Source organism: Lytechinus pictus, chromosome 15 (assembly GCF_037042905.1).
Source record: "Lytechinus pictus isolate F3 Inbred chromosome 15, Lp3.0, whole genome shotgun sequence".
Classification (NCBI taxonomy): domain Eukaryota; kingdom Metazoa; phylum Echinodermata; class Echinoidea; order Temnopleuroida; family Toxopneustidae; genus Lytechinus; species Lytechinus pictus.
The window spans coordinates 4,413,409-4,427,216 of record NC_087259.1 but is presented as its reverse complement, the minus strand read 5'-3'; the positions used below and the strand labels follow the sequence as shown (position 1 = coordinate 4,427,216).

Genomic DNA, 13,808 nt, shown 5'->3' with positions numbered 1-13,808 from the left:
GACATCGAGCTTTTATTATTTTGTGTGATTTACAAATTGATTTTAAGTGCTATGTAATCTTTTATTTATGGTCTGAATTTCAAAATATCTCAGCTCGAGCTTCGCCCTCGCGCATTATTCATGTGGGAAAATAACCGTCCTTTTCATGAAAATGTGAATAGAGTATACTAGGCCTATCCTGTTTTGGGATTTAAATTTCAAACTTTTTCCGCTCGTGCTTTGCACTCGCATCAATCTGCTTATATCATGTTCATAATTATAAAAAGTGCTTAGAATGTCCAGTTTTTAGGTCCGAATATCAATTTTTTTGCAGCTCGTGCGACTTTAGTCTTAAAAAGGGCACCGACAAAAGTTTAAGATTTAGATAGCAGTATAACTAAACAATTTATTGATGCGAGCGGAAAAAGTTTGAGACTGAGATCTAAAAACGGAATACTCTGTTTGTAATTATGAAAAGGATTGTTATCTTCCTTCATGAATAATGCGAGTGCGAAGGTATACAGATAACTAAACAATAAATTGATGCGGCGAGCGCAAAGCGCGAGCGGAAAAAGTGTGAGATGTAGAAAACGGGATACCGGTACTCTATTTTGTAACTATATATTTTTTTTAAACCTAGGAACGGGACATTCTAAGCACATTTTGTCATCTTATGAAAAGGATAACTATCTTTAGTTCCTCTACCTAAGCGCGAGCTGAAAATATTGTTGATATAATTCCGATGTGAAAAAAAAGGGACAATAAGGATTATCAATTCATAAAAAAGATTTTTTTTTCATTTAATAATAGGCCAAATGAGAACGCGAAATTTTGGAATTCATACAGAAATATTTTCACTAACCATAATGCGAGCGCATAGTGCTAGCTGATATATTTTTACAATCAGACCTGAACAAAAGGGATTTTTTTAGTATTTAATTATTACGTACGTACGTAATATTTATCACGTACGTACGCAGTATTTTTTACGTACGTACGTAATATTTATCACGTACGTACGTAGTATTTATTACGTACGTACGTAATATTTATCACGTACGTACGTAGTATTTATTACGTACTTACGTAATAAGCACCTCGTCGAACTTGTATTCTTAACAGAATAACAGTCGGACTATAGAGTTTGACTACTTTTTATGGATGTCAATCTTTCGATTTCCACACCTTTTGTGACTATAGATCTGCTGGACACTAGTTAAGGGGGGGGGATCATCCCTCCCAAAATAGTGTTGGAATTATAATATTTATACATAATTATGTTATCGAGATTAGTCAGTTTGTGGAGTAGCAAGAATATAAAAATTAGCATATGTACGTTCAAAGAAACATTGTCATTATCAACCACATCCTAAAACATTTTGTTTTTAAAGTGCAGGGGTCAGCAAAGGCGGATCAAAGAGAAAAGGGCAGCGCCCCCTTCCCCCTATTGGCGGCGCAATAAAAAAAAACCTCTGGGGAAAGAAAAAAAGGTTTTAAAGGAGAGGGTAAAAAAATAGAAAGACGAATGAAATGAGGGGGGGGGGGAGACTTTATTTATAAGTTGATATGGAGCTTAAAATATTCAATTTTAAGTCAGTAAACAAACATATTCCATTTCAGACATAAAGCTTTCATTATTTTGTCTGATGCGCACTCGCATTATTTGAAACGTGAACTATATAGGTCCTTCTTCGTGTATTCCATAAAGTTCTCAAGATGTCTCTTTTGTTCAGGTCTGATTGTAAAAAAAAAATTCAGCTAGCACTGCGAGCTCGTGTTTTGGTTAGTGAGAATACTTATGTATGAATTCCAAAATTTCGCGTTCTCATTCGGCCTATTATTAAATGAAAAAATTCCTTTTTATGAATTCTAATCCTTGTCCCTTAATTTTTTCAGATAGGATTTTCAACAATATTTTCAGCTCACCCTTAGGTAGAGGAACTAATCATAGTTATCCTTTTCATTGATGACAAAACGTGCTTAGGATGTCCCGTTCCTATAGGTTTAAAAAAATATAGTTACAAAATAGAGTATCCCGTTTTCTTAAATCTCTCACTTTTTCGCTCGCGCTTTGCGTTCGCCGCGTCAATTTATTTTTTATTTGCATTATCTGTATACCTTCGCGCTCGCATTATTCATGAAGGAAGATAACCATCCTCTTCATAATTAAAAATAGAGTATTCCGTTTTTAGATCTCAGTCTTAAACTTTTTCCGCTCGCATCAATAAATTGTTTAGTTATACTGCTATCTAAATCTTAAACTTTTGTCGGTGCCCTTTTTAAGACTAAAGTCGCACGAGCTGCAAAAAAATGATGATTATAGGACCTAAAAACTGGACATTCTAAGCACTTTTTATTACGAACATGGTATAGGCAGATTGATGCGAGTGCAAAGCGCGAGCGAAAAAAGTTTGACATTTAAATCCCAAAACAGGATAGGCCTACTCTATTCATATTTTCATGAAAAGGATGGTTATTTTCCCTCATGAATAATGCGCGAGGGCGAAGCTCGAGTTGAGATATTTTGAGATTTAGACCATTAAAAATATTACAGAGCACTTAAAAAAATCAATTTGTAAATCACACAAAATAAATAAAAGCTCGATGTCCGAGCTGAATATGTTTTGTGTATTATCGACTCCATTTCAGCCTGTTGAGCAAGATATGTAGGCCTATCTCATCGAACGGAGCGCGGGGCACGAGCAAATTTTTTTATATATTACTGTAGCTGACATGAAGATTTTTTTTATTTTCAAAGTTTTCCCCTCACCTTATTTTCATTCACTCGTCTCCCTATTCTTTGCCTCTTTTTAAAATCCTTTTCTTTTCTTTCCCTTTCCTTCCCTTCCTTTTTTTCTTTCTTCCTCCTTTTTTCGCGCCGCCTATGGGGGAGGGGCGGCCCCTTTACCACCTGGATCTGCCTATGCTGGCCCATGGATTTTTATGACAATGTTTCTTTGACCGTACAATATAGTTAATTTTGATATTCTTGCCACGCCACAAACTGACTACAAAGCTCGATCACACGTACAGTGTACATAACATTATGGGAGGGGTGACCCCCGCGCCCCCTAGCTCCCCCCCCTCATCGTCCAGCAAATCACATAGCGATCATTTAAATGTGCTGTAATGTGAACATGTCGTCACAACCCGGATTCACAAAAGCCCACAAAAGGCGGGGAAATCGAAATAAATGGATGAATTTTTTTTTTAATTATGTTTTTATTGTTTTCATAAATAATCAATTACAGGAAATCACAATATTTACATAATTAGACATGATCGTAAACAAACAAACAAAAATAAAACAACAATATTGATAAAGAAAAAAAAAGTGACAAGTAACATAATCCAGAACAAACTAAAACAATTAGAGTCTGAACACATACGTACAACCAATATATCGGGTAATGAGCCGTGGCAAAATATTAACCTGTACTTGCGGGGTATAAAAAAAATGCAACGTGTTTTACAATTGAACTTCTTCAAATAAGCTCAAATCTCAATTTTTTAAAATGTAAGGCGAGCTTGTTTCTTTTTTTGGCCATATAGTATTCAGTTTCCCTTTGAGATTTGATAAAATTCTTAAAGGATTCAACATTTGGAGTATCACCTCTAAAATGAAAAAAAATTGACATCCATATATTAATCCCGGTATTAATCCAAACTCTCTCTATATACCCAGTTGTTGAGTGTCCGGACAGGTTGTGTGTCCGGACGATCAGCATTAGAAAGTCATTTGGAAAAATTTACAAGCGAAGTTTCATAAATGTTTAGTACAAAATGTTAGGAAATATTATAGAGAACAAAATAGAAGATGATTACAACTATTGAATTCATATTTTTAGTGTAATCCAAAGACAAAAAAGAAGGCTTCAAAAATATAAAGTGTCCGGACACCCGACCCCCCCCCCCCCCATCCTACAGGATTGATGAGTTGCTTATTACGTACGTACGTAATAAATACTACGTACGTACGTAATAATACTACGTACGTGCGTAATAAATACTACGTACGTACGTGATAAATACTACGTACGTACTACGTACGTACGTAATAATACTACGTACGTACGTAATAATTTATTTTTTTTTCGTTGTCACAAATGTCCGGTTTGGGGCTTCGTAGAATTGTTCAGGGATTTAAGTAGATTAGATACATTGTCAAAGTTGTTGTTATTATGACAGGAATTAAACTCATCGGGTAAATAATTGTGGCATTCATTAGATTTGAGGTCGTCTTCTTCAAAAAAAGACATGTTTAAAGACTCAACCATCTAAGGATTTACATTGTTCGTTTATGCAGTACACTACTATCGTTAAGACACTGGCATTGATATCTAAAGACATGTTCTTAAAATGGAAATGACAATTGTTACAATATGACTTTGAGAGACTAAATACACGGGAAAAACATATACAAAAGCCCATTAAAGATCTGATATAGAATATGTACACACTATAAGCAAAGATATAAACAATATAATGGTGTATAATAATGAAATAGAATATAAAAAGTATAAAACAATTACTATATATTATTTAGCGCATAAACAATTCGGATAATCTGGAGGAAAATTCGTCAATTTTAGGTTTGCCTTCAGCAAATATATAGACACATGATAATATAATAATGTAAATATGCATATATCAATGATATGTTGATAGACATTGGATATAGACAGTAATTTAACCCATAAATTTATCGGGTTGAAGTTGTATTGAGACATACAAAGAGTTATTCAAATGCCAGAATATAAAATTACAATCTTTATGATTATGTATATTAATGTTGAGTTACAAATACAATGTGGTTTGATTTAAACAACAGTTTCGTGAATATTATAGAAGGGTATTTAATATAACACAGTTTTTCAGGATCTACTAAAATTGCCCATAGGGAATAGACAAACTGTAGCGTTAATAGAGTTTATAAGGCAAGAAGGTCACTTTCTCTGAAGATTTGTTTCTTCATTGAAGTGTTAGGATCTGTCGTTTTAACCGAGGCGATAACACGGCCATCACTTGTCCATGCCGCGTTTACATTTTTGTGTTGGCTTGTCTTCTTGAGGAGTTTGAGGGTTGTCAGTGTCAAATCTTCTTGAATAGAAATTCCACTCCCTTTCAATGTCTTTTTCGCTTTCATATATTGCGTCTTCTGTTTGTAGGAACACAATTTAACGATGATGGGTTTAGCCTTGGTTGGATCTTTTTGACCTACTCGATGGGATCGATCGATGTGGTGTTTTTTCAACTTGAACCCAAGCTGATCCTTGGCAATGTCAATTGCTATTTGATCGGTATCTTAAAAAAAAAAAAAAATTGAATGTAATTAAATAAAGCAGCCTATCAAAAGGATGATAATTATCATTAACGATATGACGCGAGCCTTTACGGCAGACCCCGCCCCCCAAACAAAAATGAAAACCGCTTTCTTGTGGTTTTTTTTTTAAATGTGAAGAGTTTTCCTTCAGGGTGGGGGGGGGGCGGGGGCAGGTGACGCGCTAACAATGCCGCCACTAGACCCCCTCCCCTCCCCTCCCCTCCCATGCACGTCTCAACCAACCGTAACTGGTAATCTTTTGTCACGAATCTCAAGTCTCAAATCAATATCTTTGTTGTATTCCCGTATTCATCCTAAGATACTCTTTCTAGGCCTGTTGTTGCTTGATTGCACACTGTCCAGTTCACAAAAAACTTTGTTTACATGTACCTTTGTTTACAAGTATGACATACTGTACATATGTACGTGAATCAGATTATATTAGTTTTAATGTGTATGTTGATATGAGGCTGCACATATCAACATGAGGATACACAGCTGCAGTTATATATATGATATATTATAATTATATGTGTGAAGTTATACATGTACAACAGCTTTGGCAACTCTTTTTATTCAAATATTGTAAAGAAATGGATGAAGAGAACAATGGTAGGCGTAGCTTAAATCAAGGTTCCCCAGAGCTATCTACCCTTTGGAAAAATTGATATATTACATATATATATATGATATATTTTATTTATATATATATGTATACATATATATATATATATATATATCATATATATAAATAATATATATCATATATATATATATATATATATATATATATATCAATGTGTATATATATATATATATATCATATATACAGATCCATGGGCTACGCATGCGTGGGTAGGCGGGAGAATGTGTATGCGTGTGTCCTAACTGTGTGGGTGTGTGTGCTCTCCGGGCAATTTTGAAGACATTTGCATATTAAGTGTGGTAATTAAGCCAGGCTTCAATAACGCAGGTGCATGTGCATACATACTCTGTACAACGTTATCCCCTTTAATAAGCATAAGCTTTATATTTATATGACATATTTACTAAAAGTATACTTCAGTTTTTCATGAAATACTGTAGTTATCTTTTTGTCTATCTGCTTATATATTCCTCAAATTGTATATTTGTTTTGAATTACTTTTTTTTGTTTTGAACAAATAATTGGAGTATGCCAGTGATGTTCTAATAATAAATTCAATTCAATTGATATTATTTCTTTAAAAATCAAAAATTCATGAGTGCGATTGTTTTCTGATAATTTTTTGTATAGATGCTTCATTTCTAGAGCACAATCAACCACTGTATTTTGACAAATCATATGCCCTATTTCCTTATAGTATATTTTCTCATAGTGCCCCAATTAAAGGAAGATTTTGGGCCCATTGGTCCACCAAAGCGCAGTTAAAAAGGTTAATAAAGGTTGATCATAAATCGAAGTGCGCCCTTGTAGTTTATTTTTGTAACACTGTTGTTAGTTTCATATAGGCGATACACAATGAGACAACATATGCATGTATGTATGTGAACCGATGACTTCGGTCCGGCGTATTTTAAAGCTCTAAATGAAAGAATACAAAAATATCAGACCTTTGAAGAAAGCCATATACTATGATATAGTCTTCAACGTTAATTTGATTTGATTTTGTTCTTGTTGTAAGCTTACCAATTATATCCAAACAAAGCTTAAATTTTGATGTACATCGTGGGTTTTATATATTTTCTTGATGAATCACAAAGCAAACGATGATTTTCTTAAAATAAGCCCCTTTTTCCTCGTAGCTCTATCAAAACTCAATTACGAATCGTTGGTCATTTTGTGTTGGAACGTCATCGTCATACACTAACCGTAAGTTTGAAGCAGTTTAAGCTAAGTTGAAACTCGAATATGTATGCGTGCTCGGGTGCTTCGGATTCTAAGTAAGCCTTCATATCTTTTATGCCAACGCTACTCAAGCTCCAATCCATATCATTCACGTTTACCATCGCAGATTGAACGTTGCTAACGACTTTAACCGTCTTGTAAAATAAGTTTTGAAAATGAGATAAACAGGCACGGACACCAACTGGATAGCTATTTGATGGGATGTATGCAAAGCAAGCTTGGGAATTGATGTGAAAGTAGAAGACGAGGAACGAGGAATTCTTCTTCTGCAGGATCTGCACACTTTTGGCGTGGTCTGCGAACACTTTGAGTTCAAAATACTCAGCATCCTTCTGGAGAAGATCGAGCTCATCGGCATTGATGGGATTTAAAATACGACCATGTCTGAGGTAGCTGAGGATATGATGAAACAATGTGCCATTCCTATCCATGATGTAGTTTCCGTGTAAGTCTCTTGCGATGGTACCTTCTCCACTCAGCATTTTGGAGAAGAACGAGGTTTCCTCTCGCATCAAGGTTTCTCTAGTGGTGTGGAATACCTTCCCATCATCGAACACTAGACCCACTGCCCCGCCGATTGGCACTGGCCTCACAATAGACGACCTGAGCGATTGGAGTTGGAAGAATTCCGCCTGGCATTCAAGAAGATCATACTCGTTGAACCCTTCTGGCAGCACCAATTTTCCATGCCTCAAGAAATTGAGGACATGGCGAAATATATCGCCGTCTTGGTCGATGAGGTAATTCCCTAGGTCATCTTTGACAGGGTGGCCACTTCGAAGCATCTCCTGGAAGAAACTGTTGGGGACACGGGTTAAAGTCTCACAGGACGTCCTGTATATCTTTCCTCCTACATTCAAACCGACGCTTTTGGCTCTTTTCATGCCCACCAGGCACGCCTTGAGTTCCTCGAGCAAAAAGAAATCAGCCATTCCTTCAAGCGTGTGGAAATCACCAATTTTCTCTGGTGGGGCAAGCTTCCTGTACCTCAGAAAATTGAGGACATGACGAAACATCTCTCCATCTTGGTCGATAAAGTAATTTCCTTGGTCATCTTTAGCAGATGGGACGTTGCCGGTTAGCAAACCATGGAAGAAGCTGCCTGGGTGACTTAACAAGGTGGTACAAGACGTCTGGTAGATCTTTCCACCTACATTTAAACCCACATAAGTATCGTGAATGCATCCTTGGGCCATCTTTCCCCCTGGAGCAGATTGTACTGTCTTATCTTCCAGACACGAAAAGGAACTCGAATGATACGTTACGATACCCGTTGAAGCAAAGTCCCTTTACGAGTGCATATAGTCCTGTGCAATATTTATAACAATCAATATCCTCTCGAGCCTGCCTCCGTTGTTGATGCTAAGACGAGCGTTATATTTTAATTACCCGTTGAATTCCCTTTCAGTGAACCATGCATAACAGGGGGCATATAGCTCCGTGTACAGCATGAATCTCCCAATACCGTATCTAATGGAAACGTGTAAGGAAGCCTCACAGTCATGGCTAAATAGATAAGGATTTAAATATTCTTCCTGCTGATAAGGGCAGATGCACTGTCTTTAAAACGCAATAGATAATGACAAAGAAATCAACCAGCTGTTACATAATCTCTAGTACACTCATATGGTCAACCTAACTTAATGCTTCACAAAACGTCCGACCCGAGTTAGTGGAGAATCACAACAATATAGCTCACTAGACATTGACAATACCACTTCAAATTATATTGATCCTGTAATAGATCCTTACACTTTTTGTAATTTTTATTTCTGAAGACCAATTTCAGTTAGAATAATATGTCAATGGTATAGAGAATAGTCATTTTTGCATTTGCATGACAAATCATCTTTTAAGTATCAACTTTCAGTTCAATATTATTATTCGGGAGGTACCATCATATTTTTAATATCATTCTTGTATTTCGGTAAGTGTTGTTAACAGAGGGTTCTATTACCAAATCATGATATGTAGTGGATATTTAGATATATATACATGTCGAGGGTATAGCTTCGCACTATACATCAACAGTCATGTGTGTGGGTGTTTTACGTGTATACATGTATAATATGAGACGCCAATTGTACCAATATTATATAAAACAATTATTTGTTATATAATCATTATTTATTGAATAATAACTATTATTTGTGTATATATAATTTACATTTTATTTGTAAATAATTATTATTACATAAAATAACATTTCTAATTATTTAAATATAATTCCAAGTAATACTTCATTATTTGTATATAATAGTTCGATATTTCATTATTTATAAATAATGATTATTTGTTTTTCATTATTCATAAATAACGATTATTTGTTTTACATTATTTATAAATAAGTTTGTAGAGTTTTCTATTATTTGTAAATAATAATTATTTATTAACAATGCCAGTGCACATTTCTTTAATTTTAAATAATTTGTTGAGTTTCCCATTATTTATAAATAATGAAAAAAACGAATTGCAATTATTTATAAATAATGAAGTATGTATAGTGTCATTATTTATAAATAATTAAACACAAAAATAATTATTTGTAAATAATGAAAAACAAATAATCATTATTTATAAATAATGAAAAACAAATAATCATTATTTATAAATAATGAAAAACAAATAAACATTAATTATAAATAATGGAATGTTGAGCTATTATTATTTACAAATAATGAAGTATTACTTGGAATTATATATAAATAATTGGAAATGTTATTTTATATAATAGTAATTATTTACAAATAAAATGTAAATTATATATAAATAACAGTTATTATTTAATAAATAATGATTATATAACAAATAATTGTTCTAAATATATAATACTGGTACATTCGGCGTCTCATAGTATAATGTATATTATGCGTCGGTTTGTTAACACAACAAGCAAAATGTCTCGGTCAAGTACCTTTATGACAGTCAAAAATTTAATAGTACATAAATGATATGATCAGAATATAAAAAGGCATAGGATATTACATAATAATACATTTGATTTATATATAGCGCCTTTTTATAAGATACAAGGTGCATATAAAGAAAACAGATGAATGTGTCTCGAATGGAGCAAGTATCTCTGATTCTCTTTGAAAATTAAAATATGAATTTGATTCATTTTTTATATGAAGCGCCGTCTCTAGACAATGTTCTTATTTCTTTTAAAAGGCCATTTTGACACGAATTAAGTGATTTGGCATCAGGAAGTCAAAGAACAAACTGCTTTATTCTAAAATGACAGTTGATTACCTGTTTTTTTATATCAAAGAGAAAGAAAATAAAACTGATCAGGCTCCCGATCATAATTTTTCATATAAATTTGCAAAATTTATCTTGCAGAACACATTTTCATTTCATATCTGCCACTTCATAACTACTTTAGGGCATACACATATTATATAATCTAGCATTGAATTTGAGTAGTCATAGATGCATTTGAGGGATTTACCAAAGCATCGGAGGAAAGGTAACTAGGCTACGTTGGAAAGAGAAATGGAAAAGGATTTGAGAGCCACAATATCATTGGGAAATGTTAATTCCGACATAATTGTTTCTTTATTATGATTTATTGATTAAAGGACAGGTCCACCCCAACAAAAAATTGATTTGAATAAAAAGAGAAAAATTCAACAAGCATAACACTGAAAATTTCATCAAAATCAGATGTAAAATAAGAAAGTTATGACATTTTTCGCTTCATTTCACAAAACAGTTATATGCACATATCGGTCGGTATGCAAATGAGGAACCGATGACATCACTCACTCACTATTTCTTTTGTATTTTATGATATGAAATATGAAATGTTTAACATTTTGTGCTTTAGGCAAGGAGGTCCTAATCGTCAAATTCGTAAAAATTGAAATATTGTATAATTCAAACAATAGAAAACAAAAATAATAGTGAGTGAGTGACATCATCGATTCTCTCGTTTGGATGTAACTGGCTCGTTCATATAATTATTTTGTTAAAAATAAGCGAAACTTTGAAATGTCATAACTTTCTTATTTTACCTCCGATTTTGATGAAATTTTCAGCATTGTGCTTGTCTGATTTTTCTATTGATTCTAATCAACATTTTTCTGAGGTGGACTTGACCTTTGATAAAAGAAAGATCTTAGCAAGCAGCAACAACCAAAGAAATTATTGAAAAAAGTAACATCATATGGCTGCATTAAATTAAGCCTAAATCAATTTACTTACTCTAGCATCTATCCATTCAAATAGTCTCATTTATAGCTGGAAATTTTAACAATAGGTATCTCTTACTGTTAAATAAGTATGTATTTACCCCACGAGTACATGTAAACGGTTGTTATTGATTGTAAGAAACCTTTTTAAAACATTTAGAGCAGGGGTTCTCAAACTTTTTCTTTGAAGGGCCAGATGAGACTCGAAATAAACCAGAAAGGTTCAGGGTGAAGTGGATACTTAGAAGAAAAAATGTGCGCGAAGCGCGAAGACCCTTACGGCCGGGGTCGTAGATGCTCTCTGGCCCATATTTCGGGGAAATTTAATCCAACAAATTTGTAACAGTTTCTTATGGAACACAGGCAAAATCAAAAAGATTTCAAAATACAGCGAGAGTCAGTAATGACAACAAAATTGTATTTTGTTAAAAAGGAATATAGATTGTACCTTTGTCAATTTTAACACATACCTGGAATTGAAGAGACAGATAATGTTTTGAAGTAGGTCTATCAATATTGTTGTAGTCAAAGTCGATTAGCCAACACACGGCAAAATGAAACCATATCCCTGTCTGTCCATTCTTCATGGAAAACACGATTTTCAGCATCCACGTACCCGTCTTTTCTTTGCAGAATTTGATGCCATTTTGACCTGGCACATAATTAATGATGACTAATGTACCCCTGAGAAAATCCGCAGAACTGAACCGACAATTGAGTTTACGTTTTAACCAAGTTGATTGCGAGTTGGAATGTGTGCGCAAGTGTTTTCAAATACAAACGTTTATCAACGTTTAATGTGAAACTACTTTTTTCAATGTAGCGCAGCGCTGGTCATCTAATAAGAAAGTAGAACAGACAGAAAATACTCCACTAAGATTTGTTTAAAAGTCAAATTAATTTGACTGCCATTACTTTTATTAAAGCTTCATGCATACACAATGTAATCATGTTGAGCATATGTTTCATATTGTGACTTAAAAGTGATTAAAACAGCAGTCTCGCGGGCCGGATAGAGAAGCTCCGCGGGCCGTAGTTTGAGAACCCCTGATTTAGAGCTTATATGAACTGTTTACATTCTTCAAAATCAATTCGTTGATCGAAATAGAAGCAAACATATATAATGAACAAACAACCGTTGAAGTGTAGCCTATTTGAAAACATTGTGATTGATTTATTGCATTTATTTTTTTCATTCCAAAATTCAACAAAAATTACAATGTAAAGCAAAACAAAAAAATATAATATACAGAAATGAAAAATGGAACCCACTGGACAGCAAAGCTTGTTAGTATGGGTTCCCTGCAATAAATAGTTAATTAAAGTATATCTTTCATCAATGAAATTCAAATCGTAAATTAAAAAGGTTTGTACAATGAAAAAGAATACTAGTGGGGTCAAGCTTTTTATGCCTACTAACTATGTTACAATTAACAGCAAAATATTATAACTATATATCTAATTTATCTTTCTATAAAAATATGTCATATATCATGATGATTTGTTTATGAGAGTCAAACATAATTGCCTACTCGAATTCAGGAATGATTTACAATCAAATCAATTCTATTATACCCCCTGATTATAAGGGGCGCGTCTCCAAATAAATCATTATTATACAATTCGGATTGTCAATCTGATGCAGTCAGAGCCAAGTTGATCCTGGGAAATTGTGACTTGTCTTCCTTCGAGAATCTTTTTGAAATAAACCTTCACATCGTGTAGGCTAGCCCGCCAAGTGCTATTTATCAGTTTCGTGTCAACCCTTCCAGCCACCACATTACCAGCGATTGTGAACTTCTTGCAAAATATGTCCTGCAGTAGAAACCTTCTGATTTCTTCTATATAGGCAATGCAAGGGGAATTGGTGCGATAGTAAAAATGACAATTCGAAGATTTGGGGTCTCCCTTTTCCTCCATGAAGCGAATGGTGTCAATGTGGGCTTCCAACACTTCTAGTTCGAAGAATTTGGCGTCATTCTCGAGGAGGTTCAATTCATGTGACTGGATAGGTTCGGTGATACAACCTTGGGTAAGGTAGCTGACGATGTGAGGGAACATTCTGCTCTCCCGATCTATGATGTAGCTCCCTTCCGAGTCTCTGGCGATGGGGATTTCCCCTCGCAGCATCTTGGTGAAAAAGGTGTTCTCCTCTTTCATCAAGGCTTCTCTCGTGATCTGGAAAGCCTTCCCATCGTCAAACAACAGTTTCGCTCCTCCAACCAGTGGCACTGGTTTCTTGATAGATGACTTGAGTGCCTGAAGCTGGAAAAAGTCAGCCTGGCACTCAAGAAGATCATACTCTTCAAAGCCATCTGGAAGCACTAGTTTACCGTACCTCAGAAAATTGAGGACGTGACGGAATGTTTTACCGTCTTGGTCGATGAGGTAATTCTCTTGGTCATCTTTAGCGGACGGGACGGAA

At 34.5% G+C, this 13,808-nt stretch overlaps 1 protein-coding gene across 1 annotated transcript; it reads right to left on the bottom strand.

The window, feature by feature from the left end:
* Positions 1 to 3,188: 3,188 nt before the first annotated feature.
* On the bottom strand, positions 3,189 to 9,259 carry LOC129277672 (uncharacterized). The gene has a single exon (XM_054913821.2). The coding sequence runs from the start codon at positions 8,384 to 8,386 to the stop codon at positions 7,142 to 7,144; it is 1,245 nt and encodes a 414-aa protein (XP_054769796.2). The 5' UTR covers positions 8,387 to 9,259; the 3' UTR covers positions 3,189 to 7,141.
* Positions 9,260 to 13,808: the final 4,549 nt, after the last annotated feature.